The following is a 22,054-nucleotide window of genomic DNA, read 5'->3' on the forward strand; positions in this document are numbered from 1 at the left end:
CAGACTAAGACAGACTAGGAAGAAAGGCCAGGTAATCTACTTCTGAAAATTAGCTGGTGAAAACCCTATGGATCACAACAGAATATTGTCTGATACAGTGCGGGAAGATGAGCCCCCCTAGGTTGAAAGGCACTTAAAATGCACGGTGGCCACAACAATGGACTCGAGCATACCAACAATTTTGAAGACAGTGTAGGACCAGGCAACGTTTTGTTTTGTTGTATGTGGGGTTGTCAAAAATTGGAGCCAAGGCAACGAATAACAATATCAAAGTACTAGCACACAGTAAGAATTCAGTTAAGTGGTAGTTATTATTTTTATTTTCTCCATTTTACAGACAAAGAACCTGAGACTCAGAAAGGCTAAATGACTTTCTAAAGGTCAAGTAAATGGCACTTGAACCTTGGTCTCCCACCGCAAAGTTACCATATTATATTACCTTCACAGTGTCTGCCTCTCAGGGTCGTTATGCTTATGAAGTAGAGGACTTAGCACTGTGTCTGGTAGAGTGCAGGGCTTCAGTAATTGGTAGCAGGGGCATAGAGGGTAATGAGCGCCCAGGGGCAATCTCTAAATTGCCTCCTCCTCTCAATTTAAGATGAATAGACTTTGATAGCAGCCGTGCCTCAGCAGAAATACCTTCCTCCGCTCTCATCTGGTTGCCTCAGTCAGGTGCCTTCCATATTTGTGGCACCTCGGAATGTCATTCTGCATCTCCTCTGGGGCCCCCGTGAACTCACACCCACGGGCAAGAGCTCCCCTCTGCTCCCCCCTCCACCCCTGAATGGCGGTGATTATTATTAGAGATAGGGAACTCAATGAGCTGAAACTCCATCTAGACATTCAATTACCCGTAGGCCCTCCTCGTAACAGGGACCCCAATTCACAGGTAAGTCTTTTCAGCCCCATTTGCACATATAGAGTGTGAGAGATGATGATGGTGGTGACGGTGACTAGAAAAGAAACATGACTTCATGAATAAGAACATTAAATAGAAGGCTGTTCGGTGCAACGGAGTGGCAAGAATGCCTCTCCCTGCTAAACATACCTTTCTCACCCATATTCAGACATGTCGTCATCTTTCTGGACTCCCGGCTCTTGCCTGGAAAGTAGTAGGTGAAAGTGTGAGCTCTGTAGCCCTAATGTCCAGGAGGGTGTTACTTTAAATAATGCAGGGATAAAAATAAAACGACCCTCTCAAGTTAGTAGTGACTCTCCACGCTCACTTGGGAGTCAATAGAAGCCTCATTTTTCATGTTAGCATCCGAGAGCTGACCTTTACAATCACCACATCTGGGGAGAATGTGTGATTTGGTGCAGAACATTTTAGGGCAGGCCAAAGGATGAATGGCTGAGAATGTGTTCATCATTTTCTTCTCCTTCAAGGGGCTCAGAATTCCTTTGGTTATGAAAGTCTGTTCTTGGGCACTTCCAAACTGATAGCATTTACTTAAACAGGCCTTCTGGGCAAAGTAGATTAAGCACATATATAAGTGGGATGCTGAGCAATGCACCTGGTATGAAAATGATGAGGGCAGGGACGTGGCATATCCTCCGAGTGAAGTTTAGCCATTTCAAGGTAGCTAGTTTAGTTATATAACAAGTTCAGCACGGGGTGGTTTGGAAGAAGATGGAATTCCAAACTCTGTGAATCACTTTGTTAAGGCGATATTGCATTGAGGCTCGTGTACTACATCTAGGGTCCGAGGAGTGAAACTGCTGAATATAAAAACCAGCTTTTGATTTGGGAAACTCAAAATACCTGCAGGTCCAGAAGGCATAAAAAGAAGTCTATTTATATTCATAACACTCTTTTTAAAGAGCCGCAAAATTTTCTGGAAAACAGAGTTAGATGGATGGTCATTCCACAGAACTTATCTCCAGTTGGAAATAGTCTGATCTGTTAAATGAAGGTCTGGGCAGTGACGCTGGTATAAATTCCTTGTATCTGCTGATTCTGAGCAGACTGCGATGTGAACCACTTTGGGGCTTGGACTTACCACAGACAAACTCCTCCATAGCCTGCCCAAAGAAGTGAGCATTTTCTCTGGCTAGGCTCCAGTTGGCTTCCAATTTCAGACATGGCAAAGTGAGAGACTTTCCCCCTGACATTTTTGGGTTGAGGATCCAGATGTCAGAATCAATGGGGTTTCAGAGTTGCTACTTGTGGTGAAGGAGGCCAGAGCCACTTAACCACAAGACTGCTGAGCTTCCTCCAGAGACAGCTGCCAGTCAACCTTCACGCATGCTCCCAAAGGCCTGCAGTGTTCCAGGCCTAGGCTGTGCAAGGAGGCCGGCTCCTCCCTCCCTCACTGGCTTAGGGGACATAGGCTATTACTGAAGAGGGCACAGAGAGAGGTCAAGGAACAGATCTGTTTCTGAACATCTAAGTAAAAACTGACTTGATGGCTACCGTGGAGGGGTTTTCATCTTTCCAAAGTCTGTAATGTTTGAAAATTTGCTGAGGGTAGTAGTTGCTGACTGGAAGGCTGGCGCTCACCCTGATGGTGTGGCTCATGGGGAAACTCTTCTTGCTTAACTATTTCCTTCCTCCCCCTCCTCCCTCCTTTCTTCAATATTTGTTGAACACCTGCTATGAGTGAGGCAGGGTGCTCGAGACCAGACATTAACACAAACAAACAAGTCGGAATGCCCCCGACCTGACCTCTGGGAGCTGAGAGTTGGGTAGAGGGGACCGGCAAGAGAGCTGGCGATTTCAATATGGTTTGATAAGTGTTATATTGGGGGTGAGAATAGGAGCATCTAATCTGACAGACTGTCAGAAATTAGGTGAAGGGGCTGGGTGATGATAAGAACATTCTAGTTAGAGGGAACGCTGTGTGCAATGGCCCAGACAGGAAGCTGAAGGAATCATGGTTATTCTGCGCAATTGCGCATAGTTCCCTGTGGGGTGGGGAATGGGAGGAAGAGAGTTGAGAGATGGGGCTGGAGAAGGTAGGGGCTAGGTCATGGAGGGTCTTTCTTTTTTATGTGGTAAATATAGATGATGTTGTTCTTGTTATCAGGTGCCGTTCAGTTGGTTCTGAGTTATAGCAGCCCTATGTACAACAGAATGCAACACTGCTGGGTCCTGTGCCATCCTCACAATTGTCGTTAGGCTGAGCCCATTGTTGCAGCCACTGTGTCAATCCATCCTGTCGAGAGTCTTCTTGTTTTTCACTGATCCTCCACTTTATCAAGTGTGATGTCCTTCTCCAGGGACTGGTCCCTCCTGATAACACATCCAAATACGTGAGATAAAGCCTCACCACCCTCACTTCCTAGGAGCACTCTGGCTGTATATCTTCCAAGACAGACTTGTTTGCTTTTCTGGCAGTCCACAGTATATTCAATATTCTTTGCCAGCACCATAATTCAAAGCATCAATTCTTCTTCCATCTTCCTTATTCATTGTTCAGCTTTTGTATGCATATGAGGTGAATGAAAATATCATGGCTTGGATCAGGCACACCTTAGTCCTCAAAGTGACATCTTTCCTTATTAACCATTCAAAGATGTCTTTTGCAGCAGATTTACCAATGCAATATGCCGTTTGAATTCTTGACTGCTGCTTCCGTGGACATAGATTGTGGATCCAAGTAAAATGAAATCCTTGACACCATCAACCATTTCTCCATTTATCATGATGTTGCTTATGGGTCCAGTTGTCAGGATTTTTGTTTTCTTTATGTTGAGGTGTAATCCATATTGAAGGCTATGGTCCTTGATCTTCATCAGTAAGTGCTTCAAGTCCTCTTCACTTTCAGCAAGCAAGGTGGTGTCATCTGCATAACGCAGGTTGTTAATGAATCTTCCACCAATCCTGATGCCACATTCTTCTTCATGTAGTCCAGCTTCTCAGATTATTTGCTCAGCGTACAGACCGAATCAGTATGGTGAAGGGATACAACCCTGATGCACACCTTTCTTGATTTTAAACCATGTAGTATTCCCTTGAACTATTCAAACAACTGTTTCTTGGTCTATGTACAGTTTCATCATGAGCACAATTAAGTGTTCTGGAATTCCCATTCTTTGCAGCGCTATCCATAATTTGTTATGATCCACACAGTCAAATGCCTTGTGCAGCCAATAAAATTCAGGTAAAAATCTTTCTAGTATTCTCTGCTTTCAGCCAAGACCCATCTGACATCAGTAATGATATCCCTCATTCCACGTCCTCTTCTGAATCCTGCTTGAATCTGGCGTTCCCTGTTGATGTATTGCTGCACCACTTTTGAATGATCTGAAGCATAATTTTACTAGCATGTGATATTGTTTGATAATTTCTGCATTCTGTTGGATTACCTTTCTTTGGAGTGGGAGCAAATATGGATCTCTTCCTGTTGGTTGGCCAGGTAGCTGTCTTCCAAATTTCTTGGCATAGACAAGTGAGCGCTTTCAGCGCTGCATCCATTTGTTGAAATATCTCAATTGGCATTCCATCAGTTCCTGGGTCCTTGTTGTCTCCAGTGCCTTCAGTGCAGCTTGGACTTCCTCCTTCAGCACCATCAGTTCTTGATTATATGCTACCTCCTGAAATGGTCAGATGTTGAGCAATTCTTTTTGGTACAGTGACTCCGTGTATTCCTTCCGTTTTCTTTTGATGCTTCTCTGTTGTTCAATACTTTGTCCACAGAATCTTTCAAAACTGCAACTGGAGGCTTGAATTTTTTCTTCAGTTCTTTCAGCTTGAGAAATGCAAAGTGCATTCTTCCCTTTTGGCTTTCTATCTCCAGATCTTTGCACATTTCATCATAATTTTTTACTTTGTCTTCTTGAGTTGCCCTTTGAAATCTTCTGTTCAGCTCTTTTACTTCATCATTTCTTCCATTCACTTTAGCTACTCTATGTTCAACAGCAAGTTTCAGAGTCCGTTCTGACAGCCATTTTGGTCTTTTTTTTTCTTTTCTGTCTTTTTAATAACCTCTTGCTTTCTTTACATATCATGTCCTTGATGTCATTCCACAACTCTTCTGGTCTTCAGTCATAAGTGTTCAATGCATCAAATCTGTTCTTGAGATGGTTTCCAAATTCAGCTGGAATATACTCAAGATTGTATTTTGGCTTTTGTGGACTTGTCTTAATTTTCTTCAGCTTTAACTTGAACTTACATGTGAGTAACTGATAGTGTGTCCCATAGTCAGCCCGTGGCCTTGTTCTGACTGATCATGTTGAACTTTTCCATCGTCTCTGTCCACAAATATACTTGATTTGATTTCTGTGTATTCCATCTGGCGAGGTCCATGTTAGAGTTGGTGTTTATGTCATTAAAAAAAGGGTATTTCCAATGAATAGGCCATTGGTATTGCAAAATTCTATCATGCGATCTTCGGTATCGTTTTATCTCCAGGGCCGTATTTTTCAACAACTGATCTTTCTTCGTCTCTAAACTTTCACGTTCCAATCACCAGTAATTATCAATGCCTTCTAATTGCATGTTTGATCAGTTTCAGACTGCAGAAGTTGGTAAAAATCTTCAATTTCCTCATCTTTGGCATTACTGGCTGGTGAGTAAATTTGAATAATAGTCGTATTAACAGGTCTTTCCTTGTAGATGTATGGATGTTATCCTATTACGGACAGCATCGTACTTCAGGAGAGACCTTGAAATGTTCTTTTGACAATGAATACACCGCCATTCCTCTTCAATTTGTCATTCCTGGCATAGTAGACCATATGATTGTTCAATTCAAAATGGACAATACCAGTCCATTTCAGCTCACTAATGCCTAGGATATTGATCTTCAAGGTTCTATTCCATTTTTGATGACTTCCAATGTTCCTAGATTCATACTTCTTACCTTCCATGTTCTGATTATTAATCAGTGTTTACCACTATTTTTTCTTATTTTGAGTTGTGCTATTAGCAGCAGATGAAGGTCCCAAAAGCTTGACTCCATTCATGTCATTAAGATTGACTCTACTTTGATGAGGCAGTTCTTCCCCAGCCATATTTTGAATGTCTCCCAACCTGAGGGGGTTTATCCTCCAGCACTATATCAGACAATGTCCTGTGCTATTCATAAGGTTTTCACTGGCTAATTATTTTCAGAAGTAGACCTCCTGCTCATTCTTCCTAGTCTATCTTAGTCTGGAAGCTCTGTGGAAACCTGTCCACCAAGGGCGACCCTGCTGGTATTTGAAATACTAGTGGCAAAACTTCCAGGATCAGTGCAACACACAAGCCACCATAGTATGACAAACAGACAGATGCCTGGAATATACACAGACACACACATACTACACACATATTTACTACAGTAGGCTTTATATACATATATGTAAAACAAAACATGTGTACGTATGCATTTATGTATGTGTCTGAAACAAAACATTTGCCATTTCGCCATTTTTTACGTATGCCGTTCAGCGGTATTAATTATGTTCACCATGTTGCGCAATCATCACCATCACCTATTTCCAAATTTCGCCCTCACTTGGAGGATCTCTTCTGCCATGAGAAGAAGTTTGGGTCTTTTTTCCAGAGCAGTGGGGACAGTGAAAGTTTTCAAATAGGGCCGCTACATGATCATTGTGACTGGGCATCAGGCTCTAGAGATGGAATGTCATAGAGTGGGTCTTTTCAGAGTTTCAGGGTTGTTGTACCACAACTGTGTGGGTGAAAATTCTCTCTGTCAGTTCCAGAGACCAGGATTTGATTCTTGGCCAGTACACCTCATGTGCAGACACCACCTGTCTGTCAGTGGAAGCTTGCGTAGTGCTGTGATGCTGAACAGGCTTCAGCAGAGCTTCCAGACTAAGACGGGCTAGGAAGAAAGGCCTGGCAATCTACTGGCAAAAATCTGCCCCAAAAACCCTATGGATCACAGTGGTCCTATCTGCAAATGATCATGGGGATGGTGCTGGTCTGGGCAGCGTTTCGTTCTATTGTGCGTGGGGTCACCATGAGTCAGGGGCCAACTTGTGGGCAGCTAACAACTGTGTGGGTGGCACTGATCTGAAGTGAATGCTTCGCAAACCTGCTAGTCTATGAGCCAGAGGGTGATGTTTCTTTTTTCCTTTTTTAAATACCATTAAAGCCTTGTGTAGGAGCCAGTAAATGTTAAATGATAGTAAGTCAGGTGGCCTTCTTTGAAGTTAAAAACGCTCCCAGATAAGCTGAGGCAGGGCGCAATAAAACAGAAGTAGCCAGAGGGCAGTTAAACAAAAAGCAAAAAAAAAAACCAAAACCATCCATTTATTCCTGCAAGCAACCAAAAAGATATAGGCAACAATAGTTAAACACAGAAAAATCCTGACTAAAACAGCTCTGCCGAAAATCGCCTATGTCAATGTATTCTTCAATAAAAGCTCTTTTCTGCTGACACTACTTTTTTCCTTATGGATGTTCCTTTTATATATGATGGTCAATTTTCCACAAGGTTTGCCATAATGTTTCCTCAGAGCTTAGGTTTTTACATTTTAACTTGTTCGATGGCCGTTCTTAACCTAAGACAATGTACGCTGTTTTCAGAAATTCAGGGTCATCGCTTTGTAGCTGACAAGCCGTTCTTCAATTCTCAAAACTTCTCCTTTTCTCCACTTGTTTTTGTTTGTCTTGGTTTGGGGAGACTTACTGGTAAAAGAGGCAGTCTCTTCTGGTCCCAGTGGAGCCTGCAATTTCAAACATCTTGTAATTTGACTGACTCTGCCCTATAAGGCACAACCTCAGTGCCTGTAACACCCCTCAGCCTCTCAGGCCTCAGTGTCCTAGACCATGAATGATGTTCCTCTTTCCAGGAACTTCCCCTCTTCTCACAGTGCATTTATGATCCCATTTACCCTTCAACATCCAACACAACCTTCATATATATGTATTTTTTCTGGTTCTGTGATAAGCGAACTGCAATTTCAAGACAGTGAGAAGTTTGTGGTAAGACAAAAACCAAAAACCAGTTTCTGTAGAGGTTATTCCAACTCATGATGACCTCGTGTGTGCCACAGTAGAACTGTGCCTCATAGGGTTTTCAGTGGCTAATTCTTTAGATCACCAGGCCTTTCTTCCATGGCATCTCTGGATGGACTCAAACTGCCAACCTTTCTCTTGTCTCCCCATCCATACTGTATCTTACTTGAGCATAGAGACCGTACCTTACACTACTTTTGTATTTTCAAGTAAAGTTTGGTGCAGGGGAATTTAATAAATATAAATTTATAAAATGTGTTTTAAGTTGTGACCTGCTGAGAGCTATGGTGGTTTCCTTTTTGAGACTCAAGGACAGAATATGGTAAAAAAAAAAAAAAAAAACGAGTGTAGAAATCTAGGTATAGCTACAGTCCCACAAGGGATTCGAACCAGTAGTACTTGGAATATATATAGTGACTGACCCCCAAACAGGTGAACTTGAGCAGTAGTTTCCTTTTGCCAAAGGGAGTCTTTAACAGATCAGCTGTGGTCCATGACTGCAGAGGAGCCTGTTGGTGGAGACTGTAACAGTGGACCAGCTTCAATGACTTCTAGCTCTAAGTTTCTGACATTTCTTTCACTCTCGTTTCATACAGCACTAACCCGGGACGAAAAAATGAAGTATGTGAAATCCTCCTTTCTGCTACCTCTGGAAGCCCAGTTCTAAAGAACTTTCCCACTCAGGGACCTGACTCTGCAGAACAATGCGTTGGGGATAGTCATTGACAGTCTAGTATGATTTGGTTTTACGTGTGACTTTTGTGAGCACTTGTATTTTAAATGGCTAACAAAGCTACAACAAAAAAATGGATGTCTAGTAGGATGTTTTATGCTCTATGATACTCAAGTGAGCGATGGGGGAGAATTTAGGTGCAGTGAGGCCTCCATGGCAAAGCAGCCTCCATTTTCAGTTTTGCTTCCCAGCGTTGGTTTTTGTTGCATTGATATTCCTATCCAAAGCTTCCTGCTTAGCTATCAAGCTTCGTTCTTATTCCAATCTTACTATCATTTGTGATTTAGTCAAGTTTAAGGGATTTTGAACTAAAGGCGGGAAAACACTTCCTCTTGTAAACTGAAATTTTGATGTAGCTAAAATTCGAACTGTAGTAGCGGGGATGGGTGGTAGAGGAATGGATGGGAAGGGAAAAAGGGACAGATTTTGTTCCCTTTGAATATAGCCTGCACCTTTTAAATAACTTTTCATATGTATTCTTTGACATGGAAGGATGCTAGAGAGAGCTCTGTGAAAGGGAAGCTGAGAGATTTGGAGACACTTTTACGGGTTTTCGTCTGCACTTAACCAGAGGTGCAGACCCCCCAGTGTTAGACCATCTTTGAGTGGCATTTATCCTTTCTCAGATTAATCTTTTTGTTATGACATGGGCACCAAACAGAACAGGTGCTTGTTAGCCTAGTGCAGGAGCAGGCTCCTGGAGGTCCCAGCTCTATAGGCATTAAGCCTTTATTTGTCGGAGCATGAAAAGTGATGGTGGTGGTGGGGAAGGTGTGCCAGACGGATCTTTGAAGGGGGCTGGAGCAGCTTGGGTAGCGCTTGGGGAGCTTGGGGGTAAGGGCGATCTACACCTATTCAGGAAGTGTTTCAGTATTTCAATAACAGGAACAGCCAGTGTGACTGATAGTAGCCCTGTGTTCCTAAGGAAACATGTTCTTTCCATGAGGAAGGAACATTGGATTTAAAGTGAGGAAACTTAAGCTTGATCCCTAGCTCTCTCATCTGCTAGTTGTGGAAACTTGACAAATCACTTGAACTTTAAGTCTCAGTTTTCTCATCTGTAAAATGGAAATAATAATCTCAGTGGTTTAGGGTCATTGTTAAATTCTGTTGTTTAGTGACATCTTCAAGCATAGAAGTGTTTCGGGCTACTTCCCCAAGCACTACATATTAGATTACTGCACTTTTTGAGTGGTTGGACCAGTTTTTCTATATTTTTCTTGTTCTTCTTTTTTTGTTGGGGTGTGGGTTTGGAAGCTACGTGACTAAACTTTGTCAGAATTGTATGCAAGATAAGGATAAATAGGATCTGAGTGAGGGCCTGAGGGATTCTCTATCACATCAAATTTAGTATATCTATTCCAGGAATTTTTCAAGCTCTTTGCTGCCTTGTTGCTTCCTGCCTATGTTGTGGATATGTGAATAATGGAATTCTGGATGGGGAATGATGCATGTGATTATTTAAAAATATGTGCTACCAATATGCAAAGATCAAATTTTTAGTGGAGGTGATAGTCTATCATTCACTCATTCAAACATTTATTAAACAACACCTGTAAAACACTTTCCTGGAGAAGGTGAAAGTAGGACACCAGGACTGGCTCCTAGAAGTTGGCATAACCACTTTAAAAATATAGAACGACTCTCAGGAAGAGCTAAGGTAATTCTTTCAAGAGATGCAGGGGGTGAGGGATATGGGAGGCAAATGGACCCCTCAAGAGAAAACCTGAACAGTTAAGTTTCTTTCCCACCAGGAGTTCCTTGAAAAAGTACACCTCTTCAAGAGCTCTTTAATTGCAATAGCAAGAGCTCAGGTACCTAACACCAAACGGAAGAGGGTTGTTGCACGGATTTTTTTTGGTAGATCATCATGTGGTACCATTAAATATTTTGTTAACATGATTGAGGGCTGTAGAGTTGATTTCCCCAAACTTTTACTACTGCCCCTTTGGCTAGGCCCCAATGGTTGCGTTATGAGTCAAATTCACGGCAAAAACGTGTTTGAAATGGTTGTGTTAATGGTGTACTACCAGTAAAGACCTGAAGATGGCAGCATTGGGTGACCTATCCCATTTCCTGAGCGCACTGCCCTACACAGCACGTCCCGTAGCTACCTTCACAGCCCTGTTTGGGTTTCAGATTGTCACTCAGACTTTCTTCCGCTTAATGACTGTATGTGTGTAAATGACTCTGCTTTTATTCTGTGGAAGAGGTCCTATCTATCATTTCTGTTTTGGTTTTCAGTTAATGATTATATATAATTATATTAAAATAAAATATTTATAAATAATTATATGTAATTAGTGGTATGTAACTTTGGAATGAATGAACGTCAGCTTTGATGAAGGGTAATCTTCAGCCTGGGAGGTGTTGGTCTTAGTATTTTTATTTGTTTCTGTGTAAAAGACATTAGTGGCCAAGAACCTGCAATTCTCTTTTGCAGGTGTTCTTACAAGGTTCAGGGTTTGTTTGTTTGTTTGTTTTTTGATAACAGGTAGGGTATTCATTTGGTAAATCTCTAGGGAATATATTATAGATCCATATCCGGAGAGTGCTCTGTGGATAACAAATGATGTTTCCTTAAAGAAACAATTAATTATCTTTGAATTCTGAACGGTCTTCAAGAGGTCATCCAGTCCAACTCTAAGCAGGCTTTGCATTTAAAACCAGAGAATAGAAACACACAGTCACCCCCCAGCCCCTAGTAGTGATCATGTCCAGGGCACATGCATTTTGAGGTCTCCACTGCCATTTGGAAGCAGAAAGAGAAAAATTACCCCAAGCAAGTCCATAATTCAAATTTTGCCATCACCTGAGGTTCAGGTGCGATATACCATTTCTCTTTATCTGTAAGCCACACATGGAACTGCAAACGGGGAACTGTCTCAAAGCAAAATGTCTAATTCTCTGAGGAAAACGGGCTCTGGAAGCAGCATCTAGGGAACTTCCTTGGTTGAGGACAGCAGGAAACCAAAGGGAAAGGCAGAGAATGAGCAGATGGAGCTGTGTAAGGTCAGAGTTGCTGGATCGACTCCCAGATGAGGTATGGGGCCAGAGAGCATCTGAGCGATGGAAGGGAAGACACACAGTGGCTTGTTCCTCTGAGGTTGCCCTGATTGTAGAAGCATGTGGACAAAAGATGCACTGGTGATAGACTTAGCTCTGACTCTTTAGTCAAATTGATGCAGACCTTTTAATTATTTCCTTAAAATAGGCCGGAACACCAAATCTACGTGAAGACCATGTGTGTGGCACACCAGATTTTCTCGGAGGCTCTTTTTGCTTTTTTTTTGATTTGGATCATAGCCATGATCATGTATTATGTATGCATTGATGTAGCATAAAGAAAATTAAAAATACACTTAATAATAAAAAAAAAAAACACAATAAAAAGAAAAAAGTTTTTTTTTTTTTTCTTAATAATAAAAAAAAAACACTTAATAGGCTGACCTAAATGTTCCTGTAGCTGGCTCTGTATATGTATTTTGGGGCCTTTCTAGTATGACAGCCCCCAAAATAGGGTTTTCTAACATGACTGCACTTTTTGTTTTCTTGAACTCTTCTGTACTCAGTGTTAAGACTCCAAGGATTTCATGCCATGTGCTATAAATGAAATATCAGGTAGGGAAATCAGCCAAAGGTGCACTCAGGAAATGCCATGAGATTCCAGTTTTTCTCTATTTTAGACTTTTATTTTCCCATTTTTGGTAGTACATGGAAATCAGGCATCTATTAATCTTTTACCTAGGAACTTTAAAATGTGACACATGTCGAGCTCTTTAAAATACTGAGTTCTGTATCTCTTAAAGGAGCCCTGGTGGTGCAGTGGTTAAGAGCTACAGCTGCTAACTCAAAGGCCAGCAGTTTGAATCCTCCAGCCACTCCTTGTAAACCCTATGGGACAGTTTTACTTTGTCCTGTAGGGTTGCTATGAGTCAGAATCGACTTGATGGCAATGGGTTTTTGGGTTATATCTCTTAAATGTCACTAACCAGACTGGTTCTGGTAAATCACTTCATCTCCTAAACTTCAGGTTTTTTTTTTTTTGGTAAAAAAAACAAAAACAAAACCACTTGCCATAGAGTCAATTCCAACTCATAGTGACCTCATGTGTTCAGAGTAGAATCATGCTCCACAGGGTTTTCAAAGGCCGTGATCTTTTGGTAGTAGATCACCAGGCCTTTCTTTCGAGGTGCCTCTGGGTGTACTGGAACAACCAACATTTTGGTTAGTAGCAAAGCACTTTACTGTTTGTGCCACAAGGAAAAAAGTAGGGCTGAATTTCCAGACCTCTTCCGGGACTTTTATTCTATAACTGTATAATCACTTCTCTTTATTATGCCTGGGAATGTACAAAATTTTTTGGAGAAGAGAGTTGAGAGCTCTATTCTAATGTTTCACTACCTGTTCACATGTCTTATCTTATTTTTCTTATGAGGCCTCTGTGATATTGACTTTTTCCATTCCTCTGCCACTCCCTGGCCCAAGCCATTCACCACCTTTGTCTCTTGACTCCCCCACCTTCTAACTGTTCTCTGTTTCTATTCTTGCCTCCCTACCATCAATCTGTTCTTCACACAGCACTAGCATGATCTTTTGAAAGTCAAATCAGAACATGTCTTTGCCTAAAGCCCTCCAGTGATTTTCCATTGCCCTTGGAAATGCAAACCCACTCCTGCTTTCAGGGCCTTTGTATTTGCTTGTCCCTCTACTGGGAACTCCCTTTCCCCTAGATCTTTGCACAACTGGCTTTTCATTTTTAATGAAAAGCTGCTTTTAAAGCAGGTTGCAGCTTAAATATCACCTCCTCATAGAGGCCTTCCCTGATTGCTTTATCTAAAATAGCATGTCCCTTGCTCAATATCTGACACATTACCTACCTATTATCTACGGAGTATTTTCTACCTGAGATTATCCTATTTATTATTATTTGTTGTTGTTGTTGTTATTGCCTGTATCATATTTGCTTCAACATATATGCTTCATAGAGTCAAGGACTTGTTGCCTTGTTTATTGTATTTCCTTAGCTCTAGAGCAGAGTTTCGTATACAACAGGTGATCAAGAAGTGTTTGTAGAATGACTGAATGTCACAGGTAGGAAAACCATAGCCCAGAGAAGTTGTGGTCATGTAGCTAATTAAAAAATGGGTTTGGGACTGGAACTCAGGGCTCCCCGTGTGATTTGTTCCCCCAGATCATTGCTGCCACACAAAAAGCCTACCTTTGAGATAATTCATTCATTCACCAGTTGTTAACTTATTCAACACATATATATTGAACTCTTTATGTTTCAGACACTATTTTAGCTCAGTGATTCTCAGCTGGGGTGAAGTCACTGCCCAGGGAATATTTGGCAAGGTCTGGACATTTTTGGTTTTCATACCTTGGGAGGAGGTTGCTACTGGCATCTAGTGAGTTGAGGCTGGGGATACTTTTAAACATCCTACAATGCACAAGAAGGATTTATCCAGCCCAAACTGTCAATGGGGCCAACGTTGAGAGACCCTGCTCTAGAGGAACAGACAGAGATGTATACCTTCACAGAGTTTATAGACAGTGGAGGGAGACAGATGATGACCGGTACACAGCAAACATAAAGAAACTGCCAATTATGTCAAAACGTAGTAAGTGTGATGGAAAAGAGAAGAAAGGTAGAACAGAGTAAGGGTGAGTATTGGTGGCCACTGTGAGTGGTGATGAAGATAAGAAGGGTTGTCATTTTAGCCTCTTCAGGAGGTGAATCAGGAAAGGAACTCTAGGCTCTGGAGGTTAAGCTTCATGACCTGGAAATGACCAGTTGTTGTTGGGGTCTAGCCAGTGCTGCAGAGCATTGGACCACTCATCTTTAGAGATCGTCAGCGTATTTAAAAAAAAAAAAAATCCTCCTAAACCAAGGGATATCTTAACCTCCAAATAAAAATAGAACAAACTGCCAAGGGCTAGAAATAATTATTATTTTCCGCCCCTTTTCAGGAGTGTTTAAATTCTTGTCTTGCTCAACACCTTCGGCGCTCTATCATGGCTAATGCAGGGCTGTGTTAATGTGATGCAATTTTTATTGCTCATTGTCAGCTTCTCACTTTCTTTCATAGCAAAACCAGCATGATTTCAGCCCCTCAATGGCATCGGAATCTTTTTGGTTGTATAGAGATTTCTCTGTTTGTCTAGGTTGGTTTCCTAAACCCAGCAGAACGAGTTCAGAATTATTAATGTCCCGGGGAAGCTGTAGTAGTTGACACTTGTAAAACTCAGGCCGATGGAGTCGTTATTAAAAAAAAAAAATTACATACACACCTATGCATACATTTCACTAAACAATTATACTAGAATTATGTTCTCAATAATTTGGTAGTCATATACTCGGTTTTTGGTCTCTCTTTTGGCTCTTTACCACTGCACACCAAGTGCCAAGCTTTAGCACCTAGTAGGCACTCAGAAGAAGCTCTGATGGCACAGTGGTTAAAAGCCATGGCTGTTAACCAAAACGTCAGCAGTTTGAATCTCTCAGCTGCTCCTTGGAAACCCTATGGGTCAGTTCTACTCTGTCCTATAGGGTCACTATGAGCCAGAATCAACTCGGTGGCAACCAGTTGGTTTTTTTTTGTTTAGGTATTCAAAAAATGTTTGTTGAATGAACAAACAAACTGCAAATAATCAATTTAGAATCCTTCAGTTGTAAGTTATTTTTCCACATTGGCATGCACCTAATTTATACCACTAAAACACAACTTTGGAAAGATAGTAGCATATCCTATGGCATTATCATTGCGACATACTCATTCATGTCTAAATGTATGTCTTTTTATTTTTGAAATTATTGCAGGGAATATGATTGGACCCTTAGGGTTTCTAAATCCTGGAAGCATAAGAACCTGAGTACTTAATACCTTTTCTTCATACCTTTAACCTAAAAAAAAAAAGCACCTTTAACCTAGGGAGGGATTATTAAGCATGAGAATAAAAGTTTCAATAAATGTTCTTAACTCAGATGTATTTAAACTTAGCAGACAGTGGTGAGGAAATTATGCATAGCGTGCCTTTTTATTCTACTGCAGAGTTTGTTGACCATTCCACTGGATGTATGTCCATGTACTTTTTTTCAGTGCTATTTCTTCACGATTGAGTTTGGCCTTTGCAAACAAGAAGGGCAGCTACGGGCATATGGAGCAGGACTACTTTCCTCTATTGGAGAATTAAAGGTATGAAGCTGTAAATGAAAATATCCTTCCCAAGCAAACTGGTTCAAGGTCAGGGAAAATATTGCTTTGTTTGTCTGAGCATTTCTACTTGCAGATACCCCATAAATATTTAATACAGAGGATTTGCCACCTCAGATGTGGGTGCTGACTTAACTTTTTGCACTTCTGAAAATGGGTCATGCCTTTCTGGGTTTGTGGTGTGACTCAAATGGACGAGCAGTCATGTGCAGAAATCAACAGGAGTTACAAATGTATGTTCAAATGTTGGGTAACAAATGGCTGGCCTAAATTCAGAGCCGAAAAGAAGGCAGTAAGCTAGCAGTGATTCTACTAATTGAAATTCCCTTGTGAGGGTGGCTTGGCCACTCTGATTTCTGTCACCCATGGCCTCCCATCAACTTCCCAGCCTCTACTTCCAAAGGGGAAATGGGGGGCTATTTTAATTTCTTCAAAGTTAACATGTATTAAAACATGTTATCTTTGGGAAAAGTAAAGCCTAAATAAGGATACGGTCAGAAAGCTATAAGTGATGCCTAGAATCATGCTTTTTTTTTTTTTTTTGCCTTAAAATACCGTAAAATGATCATTTATTGAGAAATGTTCAGGCCTGGGGCATTGAGATAATTTAAATATCCTCGTTACTTAGGAATTGCTACCTATACCACAGGGGAGTAGCAATTTTTGAGGAATTTAGAATGCAATGTGATATACAATCTGGAAATGATTCTGAAAATAATTTAATCTTTGATTATTCAGAATTAATAAGAATCTTTGACTACTCAGACTTTCCTAGGGTTTTTATTTTGAGCATTAATTATCCTTATATAATTGAGAAATATGGGGTTATTGGAACTTTTTTGTTGTTTATATTTTTGAAAGATGCAATTTAAGTGTAGTTTCATTGAGATTGTTTACTGTATGAATCCATGTGGTCATCCCTCAAACATTTGTTGAGCACCTGTTGTTGCTGTTGTTTGTCGTCAAGTTGATTCCGACCCATGGCCACCCCTGTGTGCAGAGTGGAACTGCTGCATAGGGTTTTCAAGGCTGAGACCTTCTGGAAGTGATTGCCAGACCAGGCTTCTGAGGCACCTCTGTGTAGGTTTGAACTGCCAACCTTTTGGCTAGTAGTCAAGAGCTTAAATATTTGTACCACCCAGGGAACGAGTCTGTTGAGTATCTACTATATGCTATGTGCTGTTCCAGGCACTGGGGACGCACAGACAAATGATGATGATAACACACACACAAATGATGGTGATGAAAAAAAAGAAGAAAATAGCAACCTACTCAACAAACACTTTAATAGATCTTAGTATTTTAGGTGCTGTGGATATATATGAAACCCTGGTGGCGTAGTGGTTAAGAGTTTGGCTACTAATCAAAAGGTCAGCAGTTCAAATCCACCAGGCACTCCTTGGAAACCCTACAGGGAAGTTCTACTCTGTCCTATAGGGTTGCTATGAGTCGGAATCGACTGGACAGCAGTAGGTTTTTTTTGGTAGATATGTTAACCCACTTAGTTGTCATAACAATCCAATGAGATAAGTGATATTATCATCACAGATAAAAAAGATTGAGGCATAAAGATGTTAAAGAACTTGCCCAAGGTCACATAGTGGTAAGTGTTGGAGCTGGTCTCAAATCCAGGCAATCTAGGCTCCAGGATCTGTGCTCCTAACTGCTTGGTCATCCTGCCTGGGAATCCCTGCTACCAAGGAGTTACATTCTAGTGCAAGAGGTAAACAAGCGATCAGATGATATAAGTGTATGACAGTGTGCCTGGTACGCATTAAGGGGGGCTGGGAAAGGTTCCCGATAAAGGCCCAGTGCCCAAGCTGATTTTTTTTTTTTTAAATTGTGATTTAGGTGAAAGTTTATAGAGCAAATTAGTTTCTCATTAAGCAGTTAATGCGCAAATCATTCTGTGATGTTGGTTGCCAACCCTGCAATGTGTCAACACTCCACCCGTTTTCTTGTTTCCATTCGTCTAGTTTTCCTGTCCCTTCCTGATTTCTCATCTTTGCTTTTGACCTGGTGTGTCTATTAGTCCCATATACATGATTGAACTATGCAGAATATCCTTCATGTGTGTTATTGTTGGCCTGATAGACCTGTCTAATCTTTGGGTGAAGGGTGAACCACAGGAGTGACTTCAGTACTGAGTTAAAAGAGTATCTAGGGCCCATACTCTGGGGTTTCTCCAGTCTCTGTCAGACCAGTAAGTCTGGTCTTCTTTTGTGAGTTAGAATTTTGTTCTACATTTTTCTCTTGCTCTGTTTGGGACCCTCTATTGTAATCCCTGCCAGAGCAGTTGGTGGTAGTAACCAGGCATCATCTAGTTGTTCTGGGCCCAAGCTGATTCTTGAAAGACAGAGCAGATGGAACCCACGGATCAGTCAGAGGGTAACAGTGAGTGCACCTCTGAGACCCTAGTCAAAGCCTGACGCATTCAGGGAACTGCCCAAGCCTCAGCATGGTTGGAGTAGAGCGTAACATTTAATATAACATAAGCCTGATGTAATGTGGGAAAGCCATTTTACTAAATTCTAGAGGAAAATATCCATTTGGGGTCAATCGCAGCGTGGTGGCCAAAGCCCACTGCACCAGCATGATGTTATATCCCTCCCTGTAAGTAAGATCATGCCACTTACAGAGTGCTTCTTGATGTCCCTCCCTAAAAAAAAAAAAAAAAAAAAAAAGTTAGAAGAAGATGTAGCTCTTAAGCTACATCTATTTACATTCTCCTCAGAAGGTTTATAAATTACCAGAAACAATAGAAACAAGTCTCTCTCATTGCCCCAACTTTCCACAGGGTGTTCTGCCCTGGTTAATGAGGCATGTGTAGACTGCACTGGGGTGAATCTGTTGTTTTTGTTCCTACTGGTGCAGACAGAATCGTTTGGAAATGGAAATCAACCAGAAATATGTACACTGAAGGGCATTGTCCACTGTGCCTCTTCTTGTTCTGGTCCATCACCTCCAGTCATCAGCATTCTTCCATTCTCAAATTTCCACACTCCAACATCCCGATGATTGCCACTTTGGACCATTTTTACAGTTCAGAAGTTCTTTCCGTAAGAAATATCTTTTGATTTTTCACAGAGAAAGCATAACACAAGAAGCTTTCCTGAGCACCTCTTTCCCCAGCCTCTTCCCTGCCCTGCCCTGTAGGGAGCGCTCATAGCTGTCTTTCAGCACTTCTGAATTCTCTGTCCAGCAAACTTGTTTTCTTTTTAATTGTGGTAAAAACATAACAAAACCTGTGTCAATTCAACAACTTTTAATGCACAATCAGTGACATTGATTACGTTCAACATGTTGTGTAACTGTCACCACTATGCATTTCCAAATGATTCCACCATCATGAACAGAAACTCAGTGCCCCCTAGGGAATAACTGCTGCTTGCCCTCTTTCTCCCACCCTCGTAACCACTAATAAGCTTTGATCTCTTTATATTTACCCATTTCATCTAAGTGGGCTTGTACAGAATTAGTCCTTTTGTGATTGACATACTTCCCACTGCATAATGTTTTCAAGGTCCATTCGTGTTGTGGCATGCATCAGGACTTCATTTCTCTTTACGGCTGGGTGATATTCCATTTGGGCAGCTTTTATTTGAAAAAACAAATGATGGTCCTGGACTCAGGTAGAAATAACTTTATTAATAGCATGATAATTTCTGTGAAAACACTTAAAATTTTGAATGCAGTACTTTTAGTCACAAAATATTTTATGCTGTTCCAACTGCAAACCAAACACAGATCCCAGCTAAATGGTTGGAGGTATTGGTGTAATATTTATAACTTTTATGTAAGTATCCACAATTCACCTTTTCTCTTGAACGGAACACATTTTAAAATAAATTTGTGCTGTAAGAGGCTAAATTTTCCTGAGGCATAGATAACGCACTTCGAAATTGGCCAAGTACTTCTAAGAGGTGTATGTAGTTTGGAGGATAACTGTCATTTTTCCCTCTCCCTCTGTCTTGTTTTTTTGGACAGTGCTTACTTTTATCTTTGAAGAGAGAAACCAAATAAATATGGAAAAGTTTGCCAAACCCCCAAAACCAAACCCATTGCCGTCAAGTTGATTCCAACTCATAGCGACCCTATATTGGAAACCCTGGTGGCATAGTGGTTAAGAGCTATAGCTGCTAACCAAAAGGTTGGCAGTTCGAATCCACCAGGCGCTCCTTGGAAACTCTATGAGGCAGTTCTACTCTGTCCTACGAGTTGTTATGAGAATTTTGCCAAAGCTAGTATAAATCTGATAACGATAGATTTTTTTTTTCTTTTTAGCAAAGGTTTCTCTCTCTTTTCTTCCAATTGCCTGTCCTGTGATGTGCTTTCATTGGAACCCTGGTGGTGCAGTGGTTAAGCATTCATCTGCTAAGCAGAAGGTCAGCAGTTCTAATCCACCAGCCACTCCGTGGAAACCCTACGGGGCAGTTCTACTTTGCCCTGTAGGGTCGCTAGAGGTCTGAATCAGCTCAACTGGCGAAAGGTTTTGCTTTCAGGAATTCGAAAAATGTGTTTCGGTGGAGCCTTTCCATACTTTCCATTACTGAAGAAAGCAGTTAATTATAAGCTAAAGTATGTGGAAAACTGACTTTTGAAAATAGGATAGTTGATTGGTGTTTACTCAAAGTCTAGCATGTTTTCCTTTCACACTGTTTTCCTCTCTATCCCAGAGTTGACCTAGCTGTAAAAGTCTATTATTTTTTCATTTACTATTCACTCATTTATGCAACAAACACTAAATGGATGGTCTCAGTTCTCAAGGAACTTGGAATCTCTAGTTGGAATGTTCTAAGAAAGTGATCGATATGGTTTTTTGCTGAAGCCAACTCTCTTCGAGAAGCAAGAGTGAAGTCCCTTCACGTTAGATAGTACGGAAGTGATTGGCTGAGCCTTATCTCAAAGAGTTACTCCATCTCAAAAGCAAAAGACACTGTCTACTTTTTCCTGGGTAAGGTTTAATTCTTTACCTTTGTAAGGTCAGAGTTTTTTTTTTTTTTATTGAGTAGCCTTAACATCTACCCCATAGCAGTCACTGAAATCTTATACATAAATACATCTGTTCTGCTTTCATGTTTGACACAGCTGTTAGATTTTCATGTTTTTAAAAAAGTTATTGTAATTATTATTATTTTTTGGCTTAGTTTTAGGATATCCTTGCATGTAAATTTATTGCATTGTCTTTGCTATAGCTGTTAATCAGCATTTGCAGAACAGCTTTATATTTATTACAATCATTTGTATTTACTACCACTTGCAATGACTTTGTGAGGTAGTCAGAATTACCACCATGCTACAGAGAAGGGGCTCAAGCAGCCTGCGGAGTGTCTGGGGTCATCTGGTAGGTCAGCAGTGTGGCTAGAGTTAGGACTCCCTGCTCTGAGTTCCCCACCTCAACCCTTCTCAGACAGTTCACGCCTGCCTTCCTCTTCCCCTTCACTGTTAGTAATGACAGAGCAAATGCTAGAGCATTGGGGAGCTGGAAACGGTGTCTTTGGCCTTTAGGAAGGGATTCCTTGAAGAGGGAGGTAATTTCCTTACCCTGGCAGCTTATTCAAATAGTTGAAACCTTCAGCATCACTGATAAAGAAAAAAAGAAAAGTGTGAGGCTATTGTTGCCCAGTTTGGTAATAGGGATATTGTCACATTGTGCTTTGGTTAGCAGGACGAATATTTGAAAAAATACTATATATAAAGGTATATTTGTTGTTGTTCTGACGTGGGCAAAGGTGATTGTGGTGTGAGTGTAGAAGTGCTTGAAAATTCTTATTTGGAATCTAGGGCCCAAACTACCCATAAACCTGACTTCACACTGAGTTGTTTTTTTCAGCCGTAACCAGTCCTAATATAAAGAGTGAGGATCACAGGGTTTACATCTAGAATAGTTGAAATAATAACCTCTGCGTCATTGCTGCCTGTGTTGTGGCAGATGGCTAGGAGGAAGGAAGAGTGTAAATTGATTAACCCAGGGCAGACACCATTGTAGTTCAGGACTGGTAGCCTCATATCCGGGGCTGTTTCCCTCTGGATGGGTTTCAGACCCCAGGGGGAGAGGAGTTACACAAATAGTGGAAGGTATGGCTTGAATGCATTTTTGCACCAAGCATCTCATCTAGACTGCGTTAGTAATGATAACTGAATATACTGAGTGCCCCCATGTACCCCATGCTTTCCCTTGTTTAATCCTTACCA

The 22,054-nt window shown here is 41.1% G+C and overlaps 1 protein-coding gene across 3 annotated transcripts in view; it reads left to right on the forward strand.

The window, feature by feature from the left end:
• The window catches only part of TPH2 (tryptophan hydroxylase 2), a 327,850-nt gene that overhangs the window by 101,528 nt on the left and 204,268 nt on the right, over positions 1–22,054 (forward strand). For all 3 annotated transcript variants that reach the window (XR_007517278.1, XR_007517279.1, XM_049883908.1), the window contains exon 10: positions 15,746–15,841. Coding sequence is in view for 1 of the 3 variants with exons in the window: in XM_049883908.1 (XP_049739865.1) it covers positions 15,746–15,841 (96 nt within the window). In the remaining 2 variants the exon portion in view is untranslated. The remainder of the gene's footprint in view (positions 1–15,745; positions 15,842–22,054) is intronic.

This window comes from Elephas maximus, chromosome 4 (genome assembly GCF_024166365.1).
Source record: "Elephas maximus indicus isolate mEleMax1 chromosome 4, mEleMax1 primary haplotype, whole genome shotgun sequence".
NCBI classification, from domain to species: Eukaryota; Metazoa; Chordata; class Mammalia; order Proboscidea; family Elephantidae; genus Elephas; species Elephas maximus.